The 22451-nt window shown below is 47.0% G+C and overlaps 1 protein-coding gene across 2 annotated transcripts in view; it reads right to left on the reverse strand.

The window, feature by feature from the left end:
* Positions 1-545: 545 nt before the first annotated feature.
* Positions 546-22451, reverse strand: part of nhsb (Nance-Horan syndrome b (congenital cataracts and dental anomalies)) — a 474669-nt gene continuing 452763 nt past the window's right edge. For both annotated transcript variants that reach the window (XM_068040418.1, XM_068040416.1), the window contains exon 9: positions 546-3484. In XM_068040418.1, coding sequence (XP_067896519.1) covers positions 2911-3484 — 574 coding nt within the window. In that variant the 3' untranslated portion in view covers positions 546-2910. The remainder of the gene's footprint in view (positions 3485-22451) is intronic.

Consider the following 22451-nt stretch of genomic DNA (forward strand, 5'->3'; position numbering starts at 1 on the left):
ACACATATTGGAATGATGGTTCACAAAAGTAATTTGTACAATATAATTAGTTCACCTTGTTCAAAGATGGCAGTGCTGTCGCAGCATTCAGTAATTGAATGAGTGCTTTTAAAAAAAATAAGCAGTATTTTTTATAACTATGCATCAATATATTTTAACAAGTAAATTGTCCAGAAGATTTTTTTCTTCATTCCTAAATATTTTCATGTAGCCACATGTCCTAGAGGAAAGATATGGCACTAGGCTGCTGATATTGTAGCTGCTTGTCAGCTGATACATAAATTTTGCTGAAAAACACCGTCTCTTTCTTGTTGAGTGCTTTATATGCTAAGTGATTAAAAACCTGTGTGTGTTGCTTAATTCATATCAGCACTCATATTACACAAATGTGCTCATTCGTAAAAATCGGGCTATTCCAAATAATGTACAGTTTGACATACAGGAATGAAATATCTGATATGGCAGAAGCAATCTTATCAGTAGGCAGAAAATGCTAATATTATAAGATATTTTACTACTACCCCCCCCCCCCCCCCCCCCCACAACCTGAAAAAAAAATTCTCATGTACTCAGCATCTGAAAGAACAAGGTTAACATTTTTCAGGAGGATCCTTCTAAACAGGAGGATCTCCCTTGTAATGCTAACATTTTATCAAGTGCTGATCAGTCTTGCTGTGCCTTTCCTACATTTTCTGTTCTTATTTCCAGTTCAATCATTTGCATCTTTTCCTGTTATCTTTTTCTGATGTGATTGCTGCTTTTGTTGAAGTGTGGATTTGACCAGATATGGTAGCTGTGACTTTTGTAACAGTCATTTCCTTCTAACTGAAGTTGACAAAGTCTGATGAGCAAACACTCAAGTAAACAGATCACAGTGCTTTGTTCTATGTTGCGTAGTTCACTGAACCAAAGAGAATCAGCTCATGGTGCCAAATATACTTCCAATTGTTTTTGAGAAAATAATGTTTACAGCTTTATCACTACCCATTCCTAAATTGGGACTATTTTCAAGTCTTCAGTGTAGATATTTTAACATCTACACTGCTTTCTGCATTTCTTCACCTTCCATTGATGAAGTGGAATGACAGTCTTCTTGGCAAAATTTCTGAACATTGCTGGATCAATCTGCACTTTAAAAAATCCCATTTTCTTACCCATTCGCGTATCATTCATCTCTCACGGTTACTCATCCTCTTCTCACTTTTTGAATATTACATTTTCAATACACATGAAATGGCTCCTCCATCTTAACCATTCTTTGAGTTTACACCTTCACCAATTCCTTCCCAAACCTACGAGGGGGTAATTTTAAGCTAGCTCGTTGGGCGGAGAACTCATGAGATCAGTTGGTTTTGCATCTCGCCCAACATTATTCTGTTTTGACAAGTAGTTTAGGTTAAAACTGCCCCCATGAACTTAACTACTTTTCTCTCCCTTTTTACTGAAGAACTTAAAACTACAGAAAACTGTCTTTTTATCTTGTCAGTTAATTCCATGTTAATCCCAAGTTATTGACATCTGTGCATTGTAACCTGTAGCTTAAACAACATTTACATTACTATGGTAAAGTATCTTATAACATGACCTTGTTAAAAAGGCTCTGTTTTTTTCTCACCACATCTGCACCCCCCTCCCCACCAACCCACCCCCAATATTGTGGTTCCGAAAATGCTTATATATTGTTTTAAACTATGGCATTTTTGCAAACATGCATTTCTTGGTGTCTAGACACAAATAATTCAACTTTAATCACAAAAATAATCATTTCCTTAGGTTCCTTTTTTTATATTTGTACAATATAATGATCTTTAGTAAGTTTAAAAAGAACGTAATATTGTTCATGATTAGGTAGCACTGTATTAATTCTTTGTATGTAATGCTATTTCTTCTGTAAACAGTAGAAGTTAATTAAGATTTAAGCTGTAACGGAAGACGCTTGAGCAAATGTGTAAGATTAAACTCCTAGAACTGGACAATGGTATCAATTAGATTTAAACATTAATGTATATAAAGCCCCTGTCGATCTCAGGAAGATGTAAAAGTTATTTTTCTTTCAAACTAATTATAGTAACAGGGTAGCTCAGTTGTGGTTTGTGGATGAAAAGAAGCCACAAACACATGTTCATTTTTAGAAATAATATCTGGACCATGTTATGATCTAGAGTTAAGACAGTGTTTGCAAAATACATTTTTGGGAAAAAAATGAATTTGCTCATGTTTCTCCTCATCCATCGTTGTTTTTGTCTTTAAGATACAGTACTATTTCATTCCCGGAACGCTCTGATGATGCAAATTATGAAGAATGTGCACTGCTCAAAGGATTAATACTATTTGAAATTGACTAAAAATGATGGTATTTACATTAGTTTCAAAGTCTGTGCGGTGCATGTCATAGGTATTTCATTTCTTATTTCGAAAATCATCACTCAGTCGGCAATACCAAGAACTGCACTGTACATGTCTCACAATTGTCCTATTGCTTAAGCAGCTGTTTAATCATTCTAGGAAAACGACACTCCCTAACCGCACATGAAAGGGAACAACCATGCAAAATTCATATGAGCCCCTTAAACAGAGTATTTGCCAAATTCATTAAAGACAGCCTTTGATTTTCTTTCATTAAGGAGTCAAAAATCTTTCTTTTCATGGTTTACTCTGGTTACATTTCAAAATGTAGCTTATTTAATCAAAGTATGTGTACGCTAAAATGATCAAATCACCAGCAGTTTTGGAGAAACAATGAAGGGATCTATTATTTCAATAGCTTTTTTGATAATACCTTGGACAGCAGTTTTTTTCTCAATTGTTTAAGAGCTGCCCTGCCTTTGATAAACCTTTCAGTATAAACATTGCTACACTAAACCACATGCATGTATATGTTTGTTTTACAACTGTTGCTGCTCCAGATAGTTATGTGCCCTCCGAGGTCCGATCGTCATGTGGGCTTCCATCTGAGTTTTCCGCTTCCCCCTCGGAGATGACCTGCATTGGTGCACTGTGAAAGCGACTGCGGACGCTGTAGCGACTGCTGCCCGCTGCTGGCGGGGCTCGAGATCGACTCGGTCGGGAAGATAGCGAGGCAGCGAAGCTCCTGGAGGAGATTCCTTCTGTACTGAACCTTGGGGAGTATGGTGAAATTGGCGACTGCATTTCACATGCAGAAGGGAAAGGGGAAACGTCCTCATAATCTTTAGCCTGCTCTGGGGAACTGTCTCCTGGGGACTTGGGAGATACTGGATTTGCAGTTTTCAATATTTCGGTCGCAGACAGTCGATAGCTGGAGTCAGACCGGCTGCCTTTTTTAAGCAGCAGTAGTTTGAACTCCTCGTGGGAGGTGTTGGATTTGCGGACACTCCTATAAATAGGGCTAGGCTGTTTCTGAACAGCCGGAGGAGTCCCGGGGGAGGTGCCGGGGGATGATTTTGGTTTGTTTACATTCGGCCCTTCATCAGAATCTTTCCTTCCCAGAAGTTTCCTCTTTGATCTGGAAGGCAAAGGAAAATAGATAAAATTCTAGCATCATTCCTCAACTGTACAGTAAGTCATTGGCCGAAATGGGTGAGTTGGTACACAATTTAATGACGACTGGTAAATAGGGTTATAACTCTGGTTGCATGTATTCCTGGAATTTTCATCATATGACCTCCAGCTTCCTATCCCACTGCCCAGTCAAACAGCCATCTTTCCATATGCAATATTTTTACAGCTTAATAAATGAAAGCGTTCAAAGCAAATAAAAGCAACACTTTTTAATGCCCCTATAATATTTCTCCAGAGTTGTTTGCAGGGGTCACCAGGAGATTAATTCCTGGAGACTCCAAAACAATTCTGCAGGGTTGACAGTCCTATTAGGGAAAGAGCGATGGGGCAGGTGGTTGGTTTACAAATGCAATTCGCCACAGAGTGGTACAAGGCCCAATTCGAATAATCAATTCGAAAGCTGGGAACAGGAATCTACCCAACACCTCAGCAATGTGGCTCACTGGTAGCATTCTCCGCTCTGAGTCAGAAAGTTGCGAGGTCAAGCTCCATTCCAGAGACTTGACCCCCTAATCTAGGCTGATACTTCCATGCAGCACTGAGGGAGTGCTGTACTATTGGAGGTGCTGTCTGTAAAAGAGCCCCCGGCACTATTTTGGAGAAGATCACGAGAGTTCTGCCCAGTGTTCCAACTAATATTTACCTTCAACCAGCACTACCAAAAAAGATTGTCTGGTTATTGCTGCTTGTGGGATCTTGCTGTGTGCAGATTGGCTGGCACGTTTCCTACAATACAACAGTGACGACACTGCGAAAGTACTTAGTTGCCTATAAATTGCTCTGGGACATCCTGAGGTCACACAAGGCTCCATTTAAATGCAAGACTTTCTTTCAATGTAGCAATGGAGGGATCATAAGGAAAGGATTAGATAGTTCTGAAATAGAGATACAAATTTAAAATATTTGAAAGGATGCCATTGTTTTTATAACATATAAGGAGTCAACCTGAAATCCAATCGATAAGTTTGATTCATGATTATTTGTTATGCCTCTTTGTGAAGTGCCTCGGGAGATTTCACATGTTAAAGGTGTTAGCTGAATGCAAGTTGTTGCTGGGTGCACAATCCAGCATTTCCAGTAAGGAACAGCACTCACAGGGAAATGCACTTCCTTTTTGATGGTCAGAAAACCACAAGCTGCTTACCCGCAATTTTGCAAAATCTGCCGCCTAAAACAGTAACTCTCTTGGATGCACCAGATTGTGGAAACACCCTTATATCCAATGAGCAATCAAGAAAGAAGTGAGTTATAGTCTCTCTCACAAGTCATTAAAGATCACAGCTAAATCTAACCAGGGGTTCTATTTCTACCAGACTTTAAGTAAGCCATTCAAATTAAAGGTAGAAATAGGTGCAAATCGGAAGATTTTTTTCCTCACGCAACCATCTGTTCTCAGCTGTAGCAACAACATGTGGTATAATGTCTACTGATTGTGAGTTCTTCCTAAAGTTGCTGCCTAGGCTCACAATGACAAATAACTTGGGTTGCAAGGCGCCTACAGCTGTAAACCAGCATGAATCACAGGAAAAGGGAGATTTTCAAGGAAATCCGGATTGATCTCTGATGGTGCTGTCAGAAAATGCTGCATTTTGTAGCAATGAATCTGATACAAGTGGTAAACTACTGGAAACAGATGGAGGCTCCCTTCGAACAATTATAAAAGTGTAAAAAATAAGTATTGCCACAGCTGCCAGGGCAACAGTGTGGAGGGGAAACCCCTCCACTGGGTTGCCTGCGGACACAGCTGTGGCCCTCTGGCACCCACGGCTCTGGAGGGAAGGCTGGGGATTTTTCTGATGATTTGCTGGCACCTGCCAGACTTCGGCCTCAGTGGGGAGCCCATCCGCCGTCAGGATGATCCCAACGGCGTCACTAAACTGCCCCCAAGCGGGGACTTAATTGAGCCTAATTGCTACCCACCGCTGCGGGCAGGTGGCTGGTACTGGTCAGAGCCTGCCTCCAGCAAGATCACATGATGGCGGGACACGTCAGGGAGCCACCCTGATATGAGTTCTCTCATTTTGATCCCAGTCCCACCTCCAAACCCATCTCTGTGGGATTGGGAAAATTCAGCCCATAGAGTGGATTTCAGACAAAAATGGCGCAGAAAGGCTAGTAATTAAGGCAGCTTATAAAGAAAATTGTTCTAATTCTCTCAGACATAATTGAATGAACTTATACTCAAACCCACTGCACTATATTCATGAAGTAATGTGCACACAACATTGTTACCTGTTGCTAATGAAAACCAAACAGGAAAATCTTCCTGATGTTTCAAGTGTTCCCAGTGTTTAGTCAAAAAAGGTAAACTGGAAAATACAGTAATATTGTTGGAAAAAAAAGTTCTCATGCATTTCCACACGGGCCCAACTGCTATTGTGCAGTTAGCTAAAGTCTGGGGCAGATTTTCTCCTGCTTTACACCTAGGGAACTCTCAGTCATAAGGCACAAATCGGAGAGAAAATGGGGCAAAGTCCTGTATCATCGTATCTCGCTGCCTTGGCAATGCCCTGGAATTTCCAGGTATCCTCCGGGAATGGAGTAATAGTGCCTACTCCAGGTGCAATCGTGAGATGCTATTCAAATGAAGCACAAAGGACCTAAAATCATACAATGGTTACAACACTAAAGGAGGCCATTCAGCCCATCACGGCATGCTGACTCTCTGCAAGAGCATCTCAACTTATCCCACTCCCGCACCCTTTCCCCGTCGCCCTGCAGATGTTTTCTCTTCAGGTGTGTATCCAATTCCCTTTTGAAGGCCTCGATCGAATCTGTCACCAATACACTCTCAGGCAGTGCATTCCAGATCCTAACCACTCATTGAGTGAAAAGATTTTTCCTCAAGTCGCAGTTGGTTCTTTTGCCATTCACCTTAAATCAGTGTCCTCTAGTTCTCGATCCTTCCACCAATGGAAACAGAATCTCTTCTCAACCTTCTCTCCTCTAAGGAAAACAAACCCAGTTTCTCCAATCTATCCACATAAACAAAACATCTCATCCCCGGAAACATTCTCAAATCTTTTCTGTATCCTTTCCAATGCCTTCACATCCTTCCGAAAGGCCATTGCCCAGAATTGGACCCAATACTCCATTTGAGGCCAAACCAGTGTTTTATGACGGTTTACCCTAACTTTCTTGCTTTTGTACTCTATGGGCTGGATTTTCAAACTCCACTGAGTGCAGCAATATCTGTGAGAGAGATTTGAATATTGCGTTCCTGGAGGTCAGCACTGGCTCCTGCTGCCTCCGGAATGTGATGCTATTTTCGAAGTGCCGCTGGCAGGGAGGGAATGGGTTGGGCACTCGCCTCCATTTAATTGCCTGTTGTGCTCATTAAAGAGCTCTTTGACAGGCTTGTCAGTAACAGTGAGCAATTGTCAAAGGCTGGGAATGGGGAAGTCGCCATGGGAGGGAATATGACAGGATTGTGAAGATGTGAGCATTGTGGAGGGCCACGAGGGCTATGGGAAGGGCTGATTAAATTAAAGCAGAGGCAGCAGATGAGTCTCAGTGTGGCTATTGCTGCAGCTGAAAGAGTTTGTCACAATGAAAAGTGGCAGGAAAGCAGAGAGGGAAGTGAGTCCGCTGGCATCACTGTGGCAGCTAGGGTTGGCACGGGAAGGCCCAGTGAATGCACCAAGCCTCGCTGAGGGAGTTCAGATGGGAACAGATCACTCTGGCACTGGACAGGATGTGCTATCGCAGTTGCAATCTCCTGGACAGCAGAAGGCCAGAGGAGCAAAGCATGGGAGGGGAGGGGGGAGTTGGGGGGTGGTGGACTGCAAGGAGACATGTTTCCATGCCCACAGAGGCCCTCAGAGATCCCTGGTTACTTATATATATAAGTAACGGTAAGCCCGGTGATGGCCATTGTGTATCTTTAAAAATTACATTCCAAACCCACCTCCATAATGCTTCCAGTGCTTCAAACTGGACGGCAGACACAATCCCAGGCTCTGGTTGTCAGGGTCTGAACCCGAAAATCAAAATCCATTCCTATGACTCTTCTTATAGAGCCCAGGAATCCGTATGCCTTTTTAATCACTTTCTTAACCTGCCCTGCCACCGTCAACAATTTGTGCACATATACTCCAGGTCCCTCTGCTCCTGCACCCTCTTTAGAGTCATAGAGGTATACAGCACAGAAATAGGCCTTTCGGCCCATCACTGCGGCACAGTGGCGCAGTGGTTAGCACCGCAGCCTCACAGCTCCAGGGACCCGGGTTCGATTCCGGGTACTGCCTGTGTGGAGTTTGCAAGTTCTCCCTGTGTCTGCGTGGGTTTTCTCCGGGTGCTCCGGTTTCCTCCCACAAGCCAAAAGACTTGCAGGTTGATAGGTAAATTGGCCATTATAAAAATTGTCACTAGTATAGGTAGGTGGTAGGGAAATATAGGGACAGGTGGGGATGTTTGGTAGGAATATGGGATTAGTGTAGGATTAGTATAAATGGGTGGTTGATGTTCGGCACAGACTCGGTGGGCCGAAGGGCCTGTTTCAGTGCTGTATCTCTAATCTAATCTAATCTAATCATGTCCATGCCTGCCATTAAGCACCTATCTATTCCCATTTTCCAGCACTTGGCCCGTAGCCTTGTATGCTATGGCGTTTCAAGTGCTCATCGAAATACTACCTAAAAGTTGTGAGGGGTCCTGCCTCTGCCACCTCATCGGGCAGTGCGTTCCAGATTCCAACCACCCTCTGGGTGAAAAAACTTTTCCTCAAATCCCCTCAAAACCCCCTGTCCCTTACCTTAAATCTATGCCTCATGGTTATTGACATCTCAGCTAAGGGAAAAAGTTTCTTCCTATCTATGTCCCTCATAATTTTGTATACCTCAATCAGGTCCCCCCTCAGCCTTCTCTGCTAAAAGGAAAACAACCCTAGCCTATCCAATTTCTCTTCATAGCTGAAATGCTCCAGCCCAGGCAACATCCTGGTGAATCTCCTCTACCCTCTCCAGTGCAATCACATCCTTCCTATAGTGTGGTGACCAGAACTGTACACAGTACTCCAGCTTTGGCTCTAACATAACCTCTAAAATAAATTCAAAATACTGCGGATGCTGGAAATCTGAAATAAAAACAAGAAATGCTGGAATCACTCAGCAGGTCTGGCAGCATCTATGAAAAGAGAAGCAGAGTTAACGTTTCGGGTCAGTGACCCTTCATCGGAACTGACAAATATTAGAAAAGTCACAGGTTATAAGCAAGTGAGGTGGGGGTGGGGCAAGAGATAACAAAGGAGGTCTAGATTGGACCAGGCCACATAGCTGACCAAAAGGTCACGGAGCAAAGGCAAACAATATGTTAATGGTGTGTTGAAAGACAAAGCATTAGTACAGATTAGCTGTTAATACACTGAATATTGAACAGCAGCAAGTGCAAACCTGAAAAAAAACAGTAGGTAAGCAAACTGAACAGACTAAGATGAAATGAACTAAATGCAAACAAAAAAGGTTGTAAAAAATGTAAAAAAGAATGGAAAAAAAAAGGAAGAAAAAAATAACTAAAAATGAAAGTAAAATGGGGGGCTGTCATGCTCTGAAATTATTGAACTCAATGTTCAGTCCGGCAGGCTGTAGTTGCCTAATCGGTAGATGAGATGCTGTTCCTCGAGCTTGCGTTGATGTTCACTGGAACACTGCAGCAATCCCAGGACAGAGATGTGAGCATGAGAGCAGGGGGGAGTGTTGAAATGGCAAGCAACCGGAAGCTCAGGGTCCTGCTTGCGGACTGAGCGGAGATGTTCCGCAAAACGGTCACCCAGCCTGCGCTTGGTCTCCCCAATGTAGAGGAGACCACACTGTAAGCAGCGAATACAGTATACTACATTGAAAGAAGTACAAGTAAATCGCTGCTTCACCTGAAAGGAGTGTTTGGGGCCTGGGATAGTGAGGAGAGAGGAGGTAAATGGGCAGGTATTACACCTCCTGCGATTGCAGGGGAAGGTGCCATGGGACGGGGACGAGGTGGTGGGGGTAATGAAGGAGTGGACCAGGGTGTCGCGGAGGGAACGATCCCTTCGGAATGCTGACAGGGGAAGGGAGGGGAAGATGCGACTGGTAGTGGCATCACGCTGGAGGTGGCGGAAATGGCGGAGGATGATCCTTTGGATATGGAGGCTGGTGGGGTGAAAAGTGAGGACAAGGGGAACCCTGTCATGGTTCTGGGAGGGAGGGGAAGGGGTGAGGGTAGAGGTGCGGGGAATGGGCCGGACACGGTTGAGGGCCCTGTCAACCACAGTGGGGGGAAATCCTCGGTTGAGGAAAAAGGTCATATCAGATTAGGCACACTACAGCCTGCCGGACTGAACATTGAGTTCAATAATTTCAGAGCATGACAGCCCCCCATTTTACTTTCATTTTTAGTTATTTTTTTCTTCCTTTTTTTTTTACATTCTTTTTTACATTTTTTAAAACCTTTTTTTTTGCATTTAGTTCATTTCATCTTAGTTTGTTCAGTTTGCTTACCTACTGTTTTTTTTTCAGGTTTGCACTTGCTGCTGTTCAATATTCAGTGTATTAACAGCTAATCTGCACTAATGCTTTGTCTTTCAACACACCATTAACATATTGTTTGCCTTTGCTCCGTGACCTTTTGGTCAGCTATGTGGCCTGGTCCAATCTAGACCTCCTTTGTTATCTCTTGCCCCACCCCCACCTCACTTGCTTATAACCTGTGACTTTTCTAATATTTGTCAGTTCCGATGAAGGGTCACTGACCCGAAACGTTAACTCTGCTTCTCTTTCCACAGATGCTGCCAGACCTGCTGAGTGGTTCCAGCATTTCTTGTTTTTATTCCATCATAACCTCCCTGCTCTTTTATTCTCTGCCTCGGCTAATAAAGGCAAGTATCCCATATGCCTTCCTAACTACCTTATCTACCTGTGCTGCTGCCTTCAGTGATCTATGGACAAGTACACCAAGGTCCCTCAGACCCTCTGTACTTCCTAGGGTCCTACCATCCATTGTATATTCCTTGCCTTGTTAGTCCTCCCAAAATGTATCACCTCAAACTTCTCAGGATTAAATTCCATTTCGAATTGTACCCTTTAGTTTATGTTGCCTCTCATCTATTTTCCTATCAAAACTTCTCTGCATTAAATTTCATCTGCCACGTGTCTACCAATTCCACCAGTCCTCTTGAAGTTTATCACTATCCTCCGCACAGTTCACAATACTTCCAAGTTTTGTGTTATCTGCAAATTTTGACATTATGCCCTGTGCACCCAAGTCTGGGTCATTAATATATATCAAGAAAAGCAATGGCCAGAATTTTACGTTGGGTGGGAAGCCCTGTCGACCAGCTGAAGAGTCGGTGGCAAGCCCGTCTCCACCAGGCCTGGGGAACCAGACCGGGACTTTTCACTTCCCAGGCCTTTAATTGGTCTTGGGTAGGACTTCCACCTCATTGAGGCAGGAAGTCCCGCCTAATGGAGATGCTGGCTAATCAGCGGGCCGGCAGCTCTTAGTCCCAGCAGCATCACTGGGAGTGGTGGCCACTGCTGGGACTACACGCAGGCATCAGAGGCAACAGGAAGGACAGCTCTGGAACTAAAGTAAGTATTTAGGGTCTTGTCGGGTACAATTGACCGGGCCCTGGTGAGGCAAGGGGTGTCAGTTAGGTGGGGGTGGGGGGAGTGTTGTGCATTGGGGCTTCAAGGGTGGCCCTCCGTGGGGTACAGGGTGCACGATCAGGGGGCTCTCCCCCCAGCCCGCAAGAAGGCCGCCTGCTTTTACCAGGCGGGGTTCTTGAGGCCTTTGCCGTCTGCCCGCCGAGGATAAAATACCCGTGACAGCAGGAGGAGGCCCTTAAGTGCCAGTTAATTGGCCACTTAAGGGTCTTGATTGGCCTGGGGCAGGCAGGCTGTTTCTTGCCACGGCTGCCCCACATAAAATTGCAGCGGACATGGGAATGCACCACCCCACCCCCGCCTCACACTGTATTTTACGTGTCCCCCACCCCCCGCCGCCAGCCCACTTGTTGGGGAGCAGTAAAATTCCGGCCAGTAGTCCTAGTATCAACCACTGGAGAACCCCACTGTATATCTTCCTCCAATTTAATAAACGAGCATTCATCACTACTTTCTGTTTCCTGTCATTCAGCCAACCTGATATCTATGCTGCCACTGTCCCTTTTATTCCATGAGCTTCAACTTTCCCAGCAAGCCTACTGTATGGCACTTTCTCAAATGCCTTTTCGAAATCCATGTACACCATATCAATCGCATTATCCTCATCAACCCTCTCTGTTACCTCATCAAAAAACTCAAGCAAGTTTGTTAAACACAATTTGCCCCTAACAACTCAGTGCTGGCTTTCCTTAATTAACCCACATTTGTACAAGTGACTGTTAATTTTGCCCCGGATTATTGTTTCTAAAAGCTTTCCCATCACTGAGGTTAAACTGACCAACCTGTAGCTGCTGGGTTTATTGTGACACCCTTTTTTGAACAAGGGTGCAACATTTGCAATTCTCCAGTCCTCTTGCACTACCCCTGCATCTAAGGAGGTTTGGAAGATGATGACTAGTGCCTCCACAATTTCCACCCTTACTTCCCTCAGTATCCTCAGATGCATCTCATCTGATCTTGACTTATCAACTTTAAATACAGCTAGCCATCCAGTGTCTCAACTACCTCCTCTTTCACTATGACTTTGGCAGCATCTTCTTCCTTGGTAAAGACAGATGCAAAGTACTCATTTAATACCTCAGCCATGACTTCAGACTCCATGCAGAAATCCCCTTTTTGGTCCTCAATCAGCTCCACTTCTCCTCTTATGACCCTTTTACTATTTATATGGCTATAGAAGACTTTTAGATTCCCTTTTATGTTAGCTGTGAGTCTCTTCTCATATTTCCTCTTTGCTTCTCTGATTTCCTTTTTCATTTCTCCTCTGAACTTTCTATATTCAGCCTGGTTCTCACTTGTACGATCAAGCTGACATCTGTCATATGCAACCTTTTGCTGCTTCATCTTGTTCTCTATCTCTTTCATCATCCAGGGAGCCCTGGCTTGGTTGTCCTACCTTTCCCCCTTGTGAGAATGTACCTCAACTGTACTCAAATCATTTCTTCTTTAAAAGCAACCCATTGTTCCATTACAGTTTTGCCTGTCAATCATTGATTCCAATTTACCTGGGCCAGATCCGTTCTCAACCCATTTAAATTGGCCCTCCTCTAATTAAATATTTTTACTCTGGATTGCTCCTTGTCCTTTTCCATAGCTAACCTAAACGTTATGATACTATGATCACTATTCCCTAAATGTTTCCCTACTGTCATTTGATCCATTTGACTCACCTCATTCCCCAGAATCAGATCCAGCACTACCTCCTTCCTCATCGGGCTGGAAACAGACTGATCAAATAAATTTTCTTGAACACACTTCAAAAACTCTTCCCCCTCTCTGCCCTTTACACCCTGAGGGCAGGATTTTGTAGTCCTGCCACAGCTTGCGGAAAATGGCGGTGCCCGCGCAGGAACAGTGCCATCGTGATTCTGCGGCTAGCGACCACTTTACATACTCACAGCGACCACACCACCCCCCGCCCCCAATCATATGGCAGGGGGGCACTGGCGACACCGTTCATGGCATCACCGATGCAGAAGCAAGTGCTGGTGCCATTTTTAAAAGGCGACCAACTCTGCAGACAGTTCAACAAAATGCAGAGTTCATCCCTTCCCCACCCATCAGAGTGCAGAGTTCACCCCTTCCCCACCCATCAGAGTGCAGCGTTCACCCCTTCCCCACCCATCAGAGTGCAGAGTTCACCCCTTCCCCACCCATCAGAGTGCAGCGTTCACCCCTTCCCCACCCATCAGAGTGCAGAGTTCACCCCTTCCCCACCCATCAGAGTGCAGCGTTCACCCCTTCCCCACCCATCAGAGTGCAGAGTTCACCCCTTCCCCACCCATCAGAGTGCAGCGTTCACCCCTTCCCCACCCATCAGAGTGCAGAGTTCACCCCTTCCCCACCCATCAGAGTGCAGAGTTCACCCCTTCCCCACCCATCAGAGTGCAGAGTTCACCCCTTCCCCACCCATCAGAGTGCAGAGTTCACCCCTTTCCCAGCCACCAGAGTGCAGAGTTCACCCCTTCCCCACCCACCAGAGTGCAGAGTTCACCCCTTTCCCACCCATCAGAGTGCAGAGTTCACCCCTTTCCCACCCATCAGAGTGCAGAGTTCACCCCTTCCCCACCCATCAGAGTGCAGAGTTCACTCCATCCCCACCCACCAGAGTGCAGAGTTCACTCCATCCCCACCCACCAGAGTGCAGAGTTCACCCCTTCCCCACCCACCAGAGTGCAGCGTTCACCCCTTCCCCACCCACCAGAGTGCAGAGTTCACTCCATCCCCACCCAGCAGAGTGCAGAGTTCACCCCTTCCCCACCCACCAGAGTGAAGAGTTCACCCCTTCCCCACCCATCAGAGTGCAGAGTTCACCCCTTCCCCACCCACCAGAGTGAAGAGTTCACCCCTTCCCCACCCATCAGAGTGCAGAGTTCACCCCTTCCCCACCCACCAGAGTGCAGAGTTCACCCCTTCCCCACCCACCAGAGTGCAGCGTTCACCCCTTCCCCACCCACCAGAGTGCAGAGTTCACTCCATCCCCACCCAGCAGAGTGCAGAGTTCACCCCTTTCCCACCCATCAGAGTGCAGAGTTCACTCCATCCCCACCCAGCAGAGTGCAGAGTTCACCCCTTCCCCACCCACCAGAGTGAAGAGTTCACCCCTTCCCCACCCATCAGAGTGCAGAGTTCACCCCTTCCCCACCCACCAGAGTGCAGAGTTCACCCCTTTCCCACCCACCAGAGTGCAGAGTTCACCCCTTCCCCACCCATCAGAGTGCAGAGTTCACCCCTTCCCCACCCATCAGAGTGCAGAGTTCACCCCTTTCCCACCCATCAGAGTGCAGAGTTCACCCCTTCCCCACCCACCAGAGTGCAGAGTTCACTCCATCCCCACCCACCAGAGTGCAGAGTTCACCCCTTCCCCACGCACCAGAGTGCAGCGTTCACCCCTTCCCCACCCACCAGAGTGCAGAGTTCACTCCATCCCCACCCACCAGAGTGCAGAGTTCACCCCTTCCCCACCCACCAGAGTGCAGCGTTCACCCCTTCCCCACCCATCAGAGTGCAGAGTTCACCCCTTCCCCACCCACCAGAGTGCAGAGTTCACTCCATCCCCACCCACCAGAGTGCAGAGTTCACCCCTTCCCCACGCACCAGAGTGCAGCGTTCACCCCTTCCCCACCCACCAGAGTGCAGAGTTCACTCCATCCCCACCCACCAGAGTGCAGAGTTCACCCCTTCCCCACCCACCAGAGTGCAGCGTTCACCCCTTCCCCACCCACCAGAGTGCAGAGTTCACTCCATCCCCACCCACCAGAGTGCAGAGTTCACCCCTTCCCCACCCACCAGAGTGCAGAGTTCACCCCTTCCCCATCCACCAGAGTGCAGAGTTCACCCCTTCCCCACCCATCAGAGTGCAGAGTTCACCCCTTCCCCTCCACCCATCAGAGTGCAGAGTTCACCCCCACCCCACCCACCAGAGTGCAGTGTTCACCCTTTTCCCACCCATCAGAGTGCAGAGTTCACCCCTTCCCCTCCACCCATCAGAGTGCAGAGTTCACCCCTTCCCCTCCCCCACACACCAGAGTGCAGAGTTCTCCCCTTCCCCTCCACCCATCAGAGTGCAGAGTTCACCCCTTCCCCATCCACCAGAGTGCAGAGTTCACCCCTTCCCCACCCATCAGAGTGCAGAGTTCACCCCTTCCCCTCCACCCATCAGAGTGCAGAGTTCACCCCTTCCCCACCCACCAGAGTGCAGTGTTCACCCTTTTCCCACCCATCAGAGTGCAGAGTTCACCCCTTCCCCTCCACCCATCAGAGTGCAGAGTTCACCCCTTCCCCACCCATCAGAGTGCAGAGTTCACCCCTTCCCCTCCCCCACACACCAGAGTGCAGAGTTCTCCCCTTCCCCTCCACCCATCAGAGTGCAGAGTTCACTCCAACCCCACCCACCATAGTGCAGAGTTCACCCCTTCCCCTCCATCCATCAGAGTGCAGAGTTCACCCCTTCCCCACCCACCAGAGTGCAGAGTTCACCCCTTCCCCACCCACCAGAGTGCAGAGTTCACCCCTTCCCCTCCATCCATCAGAGTGCAGAGTTCACCCCTTCCCCACCCACCAGAGTGCAGAGTTCACCCCTTCCCCTCCATCCACCAGAGTGCAGAGTTCACCCCTTCCCCTCCATCCACCAGAGTGCAGAGTTCACCCCTTCCCCACCCACCAGAGTGCAGAGTTCACCCCTTCCCCTCCACCCACCAGAGTGCAGAGTTCACCCCTTCCCCTCCATCAGAGTTCACCCCTTCCCCACCCACCAGAGTGCAGAGTTCACCCCTTCCTCTCCATCCACCAGAGTGCAGAGTTCACCCCTTCCCCTCCACCCACCACAGTGCAGAGTTCACCCCTTCCCCTCCATCCGAGTTCAGAGTTCACCCCTTCCCCACCCACCAGAGTGCAGAGTTCACCCCTTCCCCTCCATCCACCAGAGTGCAGAGTTCACCCCTTCCCCTCCACCCATCAGAGTGCAGAGTTCACCCCTTTCCCACCCACCAGAGTGCAGAGTTCACCCCTTCCCCTCCATCCACCAGAGTGCAGAGTTCACCCCTTCCCCTCCATCCGAGTTCAGGGTTCACCCCTTCCCCTCCACCCACCAGAGTGCAGAGTTCACCCCTTCCCCTCCACCCATCAGAGTGCAGAGTTCACCCTTCCCTAACTCGGTGGTGCCTGCTTTCCCTGGATGGGAAAGTGAAGGCGTGTGAGTGTCGCTCATCGCGCTGAGGATTGGGAACTGAAGGTAGGATTACTGTGGGTTATATTTTAATTCATGCAAATATGTTATTTAAATATGCCAGCTTGGGTCCTGTCGCAGTGCGGCCGAGGGGCCACCATAGAGTTTGCCTGCTGCTGGGAAGATCAGGCCCAACAATCCTGGCGTCAGGTTCTGTGGCGGGCCGTTGCCACTCTGATTTTCCAGCCCCCACTTTCGCCCCTCCATGGATCCTGACATTGGGTTGGGAACAAAATCCAGCCCTTCGTATCCCAGTCTATAATTGGATAATTAAAGTCCCCCATTTTCTATAGATTTCACACCTCTCTGTAATTTCCCTGCAAATCTGCTCCTGGATATCGTTCTATACTAGTTGGTGATCTATAGAATACACGCAGTAATGTATTGGTACCTCCATTGTTTCTTAATTCCAACCAAATACATTCTGTTCTTGACCGCTCTGGGACATCCGCTATCTCCAGCACTATAATATTCTCCTTAATCAATACTGCCACTCCTCTTCTTTTCTTTCCTTTCCTTCCCTATCTTTCCTGAACACCTTGTATCCAGGAATATTTAGTACCTCGTCCTGCCCTTTTCTGAACCAGGTCTCCATTACTGCCATGCCATCATACTCCCATGTGGCAATCTGCGCCTGCAGCTCACTAACCTTATTTGCCACGCTTCGTGCATTTATACACATACAGTGTAAACTTAATTTTGATCTTAATACATTCCCTCTTACTCTGAACGCACCTACTGCCTTACTTTTTTTTAAATTTAGTGCTATCTGTCTCTCCCAATCCATTGTGCACCTTGTTTCTCCTTTTTAATGCCACATCCTGGCTCCCATCCACCCCCCCCCCCCCCCCAATAGGACTAGCAAACCACCCGCAAGAACATTGGTCCTGATTCTTTTCAGCTGCAACCTGTTTGGCTTGCACAGGTCCCACCTCCTTCAGAACCAGTCCCAATATCCCAGGAATCTAAAGACCTCACTCCTGCACCAGCCATACATTCATTTGCTCTATCCTCCTATTTCTATACTCACTAGCACGTGGTACCATGAGTAATCTGGAGATTACTACGTTTGAGATCCTGCTTGCTAGTCTCCTTCCTAACTCCCTAAAATCTGCCTCTAGGACCTCACCCCTCTTTCTCCCTATGTCATTGGTTCCGATATGGACCACAACCTCTGACTGTTCACTACCCACCCCCACCCCCCCCCACCACTCAAATTGCTCTGCAGCTGCTCAGTGACATCCTTGACCCTGGCACCAGGGAGGCAACACACCATCCTGGATTCACATCTGCAGCTGCAGAAACGTCTATCTGTTCCCCTAACTACGGAATCTCTCATCACTATTGCTTTCCCTGACCTGACCTGACTGCATTGCCCATCTCAATTCCCTGCTTCGAGGTCTGGAGGTCAACCTATTAGGAGGGTGCCCAGAAGAAGTTGTCCTCAGGCCCTGTATGTAACCAGAGAGGAGCCTGGATGGAAACTCTTGGCCAGCCACAAGTTAAGTGGTTTCCTTCTAATGGGCCACATGCATTGGCATTGTTTCTGGACAGCAGCGAGAAAGCTGCAAAGCCAGAGGTCATGACTGCTGCCACAGGCCTATCAAACATAGCTGGATATCTACCTCCAATTGCAGCATTAAGCACTGCAGACATGTGAATTCTCAACCAGCTCCCACCCACTGCGAGCGCAGTCCTCACAAGTAGGGCTGAATTTTACCAGCCCCTCGATGTCGTGGGTCACAGCAGGGGGGCCTGTAAAATACTTGCGGGAGAGGCCCGCAACGACCCACGATGCCGAGAAGGCCCCGCCGCATTTTACCGGCAGCAGCGAGGACTCAGTGTGGCCTCCCCACCGCACGGCGGCGGAGCCTTCATTTCCCTAATAAAATTAATGCAAATAAATGTAAATGAGCGTACCTGGACTGGGCGGCCATCCCACGCCGATATTCTGGCCAGTGGCCAGAGGTCCCGTGCCTTCCGATCCCCGTTTGGGGATTCAAGGTGAGACACAGGTGGGGAGGGGGAGGATTTAGAAAATCTTAGTGCAATCAGGCAGAGTCAACATGGTTTTATGAAAGGGAAATAGTGTTTGACAAATTTATTAGAGTTTTTTGAGGATGTAAGAAGCAGGGGGGATAAAGAAGAACCAGTAGATGTAGTGTATTTGGAATCCAAAAGGCATTTGATAAGGTGCCACACAAAAGGTTACTACATAAGATAAGGGGTAATATTAGCATGGATAAAGGATTGGCTAACTTACCGGAAACCAAGAGTTGGGATAAATCGGGCATTTTCAGGTTGGTAAACTGTAACTAGTAGAGTGTCACAGGGATCAGTACTGGGGCCTCAACTATTTATGATCTATATGAATGACTTGAAGGGCCCGACTGTATTGTAGCCAAATTTGAAAACGATACAAGGATAGGTGGGAAAATAAGTTGTGAGGACACAAAGCGTCTGCAAAGAGATATAGATAGGTTAAGTGAGTGGGTAGAAATTTGGCAGATGGAGCATAATGTGGGAAAATGTGAGGTTGCCCACTTTGGTGGGAAGAACAGAAAATCAGAATTGGTGAGACTGCACCTAGAGTACTGTGTACAGTTTTGGTCTCCTTACTTAAGAAGGGATATATTTGTATTGGAAGCAGTTGAGAGAAGGTTCATTAGGTTGATTCCTGGGATGAAGGTGTTTGTCTTCTGAGGAAAGGTTGGGCCTACACTCATTGGAGTTTAGAAGAATAAGAGGCAATCTTAAAGATTCTAAAGGGGCTTGACAGGGTAGATGCCGAGAAGATATTTCCCCTTGTGGGGCAATCTAGCACTAGGGGGCACTGTTCCAAAATAAGTAGACTCCCATTTAAGATGGAGATGAGGAGGAATTTCTTCTCTCAGAGGGCTGTTAATCTTTGGAATTCCCTATCCCAGAGAGCAGTGGAGGCTGGATCATTGAATAAAATTAAGGCTGGGTTGGGCAGATTTTTGATCGGCGAGGGAGTCAAGGGTTATTGGAGGGGTTGGGGGGGGGGGGGGGGGTGGGGAGGCAGGCAGGAACGTTGAGTTAAGGTCCCAATCAGATCAGCCATGATCTTATTGACTGGCGGAGCACGCTCGAGGGGCCGAATGACCTAATCCTGCTCCGATTCCTTATTATCTTATGACCCGTTAATGTTTTTGATGGTGTTGGCTGAGGAATAAAGGTACCCTGGTCGTACGCCAGTGAAATGCCATCAGGGTCCTAAGCACGTCATAGGACCCTTAATTAGAACATATTAAAGAGGCTCCTGACTGAGTCAGGCAGATGCCTACACCATCATAAGAACATAAGAAATAGGAGCAGGAGTAGGCCATTCAGCCCCTCAAGCCTGCCCCGCTATTCAATAAGATCATGGCTGATCTGTCCGAGGCCTCAACTCCTCTTTCGGGCCTGCTCCGCCTCACCCTCGACTCCCCGAGATTTCAAAAATCTATCTAACTCCTCCTTAAATACATTTAGTGATCAAGCCTCCACAACTCTCTGAGGCAGAGAACTCCAGAGATTCACCACCCTCTGAGAGAAGAAATTCCTTCGCATCTCAGTTTTAAATGTGTGCCCCCTTATTCTGTAATTATGTCCCCTAGTTCGAGATTCCCCCACTAGTGGAAACATCTTCTCAACATCTACCCTGTCGAGCCCCCTTAAAATCTTACATATTTCTATAAGATCACCTCTCATTCTTCTTAACTCCAATGAATAAAGGCCTAACCTGTTTAGCCGTTCTTGATAAGACAGCCCCTTCATCCCAGGAATCAGCCTAATGAACCTTTTCTGAACTGCCTCCAGTGCCAGTATATCCTTCTTTAAATACAGGGACAAAGCTGTACGCAGTACTTCAGCTGTGGCCTCACCAACACCCTGTACAGTTGTAACAAGACTTACCTGTTTTTAAAGTCTAACCCCCTAGCAATAAAGGCCAAAATTCCATTTGCCTTCCTAATTACTTGCTGCACCTGCACGCTAACCTTTTGTGTTTCCTGTACAAGAATGCCCAGATCCCTCTGTACTGCAGTATTTTGTAGTCTTTCTCCATCTAAATAATAATCTACCTTTTTATTCTTCCTACCAAAGTTGATGACCTCACACTTTCCCACATTGAACAGCATCTGCCAAGTTTTTGCCCACTCACTTAACCTGTCTATATCCCGTTGCAGATTCTTTGTGTCCTCATCACAACATGCCTTCCCACCTATTTTTGTATTGTCAGCAAATTTGGATACACTACACTCTGTCTCTTCCTCTAAGTCATTAATATAGATAGTAAATAGTTGAGGCCCTGGCACTGATCCTTGTGGCACCCCACTAGTTACAACTTTCTAACCTGAAAAAGACCCATTGATCCCGACTCTTGGCCTTCTGTGTGTTAGCCAGTCCTCAATCCATCGACAAAAGAGCAGAGATAAACCCGCTGAGATGCGTTCGATTTTAACTCCAGTTCTGCCCAGTTAGAACTCTCCTGACCAAATAATATAGGATCTAATCGAGCTTAAGCGCAAAGTCTCCACAGACTGGAAACATCAGCACATATCCAAGATAAAGCAGCAATCCTACAGGCTCCTGAAGGCAGTGGTGCAGCATAAAACCTGGACATAAAAAACAAATGGTGGGTAGAAAGAGTGCGGTGTGAACACCAACGACATGCATGGTTTCTTCAGCACTGTCAAGGCCGTCTATGGCCCATGTACTCAAGGGCTTATCCCGCTCAGAGCCAAGCATGGAAGAGAACTCATCAAGGACAGGCAACCAGTCAGTGCTCGCTGGAGGGAACATCTTGAAGAACTCCTCAACCGAGACTCTGTCTTTGACTTGAATGTTCTTGACTCCATCCCTCCAGCTCAGTCTCATTGCTACCCCAGTCTGGATCAAGGTCGAAAAAGCCATTCAACAGCTGAAGAACAAGAAGGCCTCTGGAACAAACGGAATCCCTGCCGTACTCCTGAAACATGGTGGAAATACACTCCTGGCACGACTTCACAGCCTCATATCCCTCATCTGCAATGAAGAGTGCTTGCCGGGGGACTTCAGAGATGCTGTGATTGTGACTGTATTCAAGAAGGGAGACAAGACCAATTGCAGCAACTACACAGGGAGGATCACTGCAAGGATCCTACTCAGTCACCTCCTCCCAGTGGCTGAAGATAGGGATTTAGGAAGTAAGCTGAAAAGTAGGACTTCAAAGGTAGTGATCTCAGGATTACTATCAGTGCCATATGCTAGTCAGAGTAGAAATAGCAGGATATATCGGATGAATACATGGCTGAAGAGATGGTGTGAGGGGGAGGCTTTAGATTCCTGGGACATTGGGAACGGTTCTGGGGGAGGTGGGACCAGTACAAACTGGACAGGTTACACCTGGGCAGGACCGGGACTGATGTCCTAGGGGGAATATTTGCTAGAGTGGTTGGGGAGAGTTTAAACTAAAATGGCAGGGGGATGGGAATCTTGGCAAGGAGTCGGGTGGGGTGGGGGGGGGGGGGGGTGGGTGGGGTGGCGGGGAATCAAAGACAAGAACAAAAGACAGTAAGAGGAATAAGAAAAGTGATAGGCAGAGACATCAAAAGCCAGAATCAAACAGGGCCACAGTGAAAAATAGTGGGAAGGGGACAAGTAATGTTAAAAAGACAAGCCTTAAGGCTTTGTGCCTTAACGCGCGGAGCATTCGCAATAAAATGGATGAATTAATCGCGCAAATAGATGTAAACAGGTATGATATAGTCGGGATTACGGAGACATGGCTGCAAGGTGATCAGGGATGGGAAATGAACATCCAGGGACATTCAGTATTTAGGAAGTACAGACAAAAAGCAAAAGGCGGTGGAGTTGCATTGCTGGTTAAAGAGGAAATTAACGCAATAGTGAGAAAGGATATCAGTTCTGACGATGTGGAATCTGTATGGGTAGAGCTGAGAAACACTAAGGGGCAAAAAACGTTAGTGGGGGTTGTATATAGACCCCCAAACTGTAGTGGTGATGTTGGGAAAGGCATTAAACGGGAAATTAGAGATGCATGC

Source organism: Heterodontus francisci, chromosome 10 (genome assembly GCF_036365525.1).
Source record: "Heterodontus francisci isolate sHetFra1 chromosome 10, sHetFra1.hap1, whole genome shotgun sequence".
Taxonomy (NCBI): Eukaryota; Metazoa; Chordata; class Chondrichthyes; order Heterodontiformes; family Heterodontidae; genus Heterodontus; species Heterodontus francisci.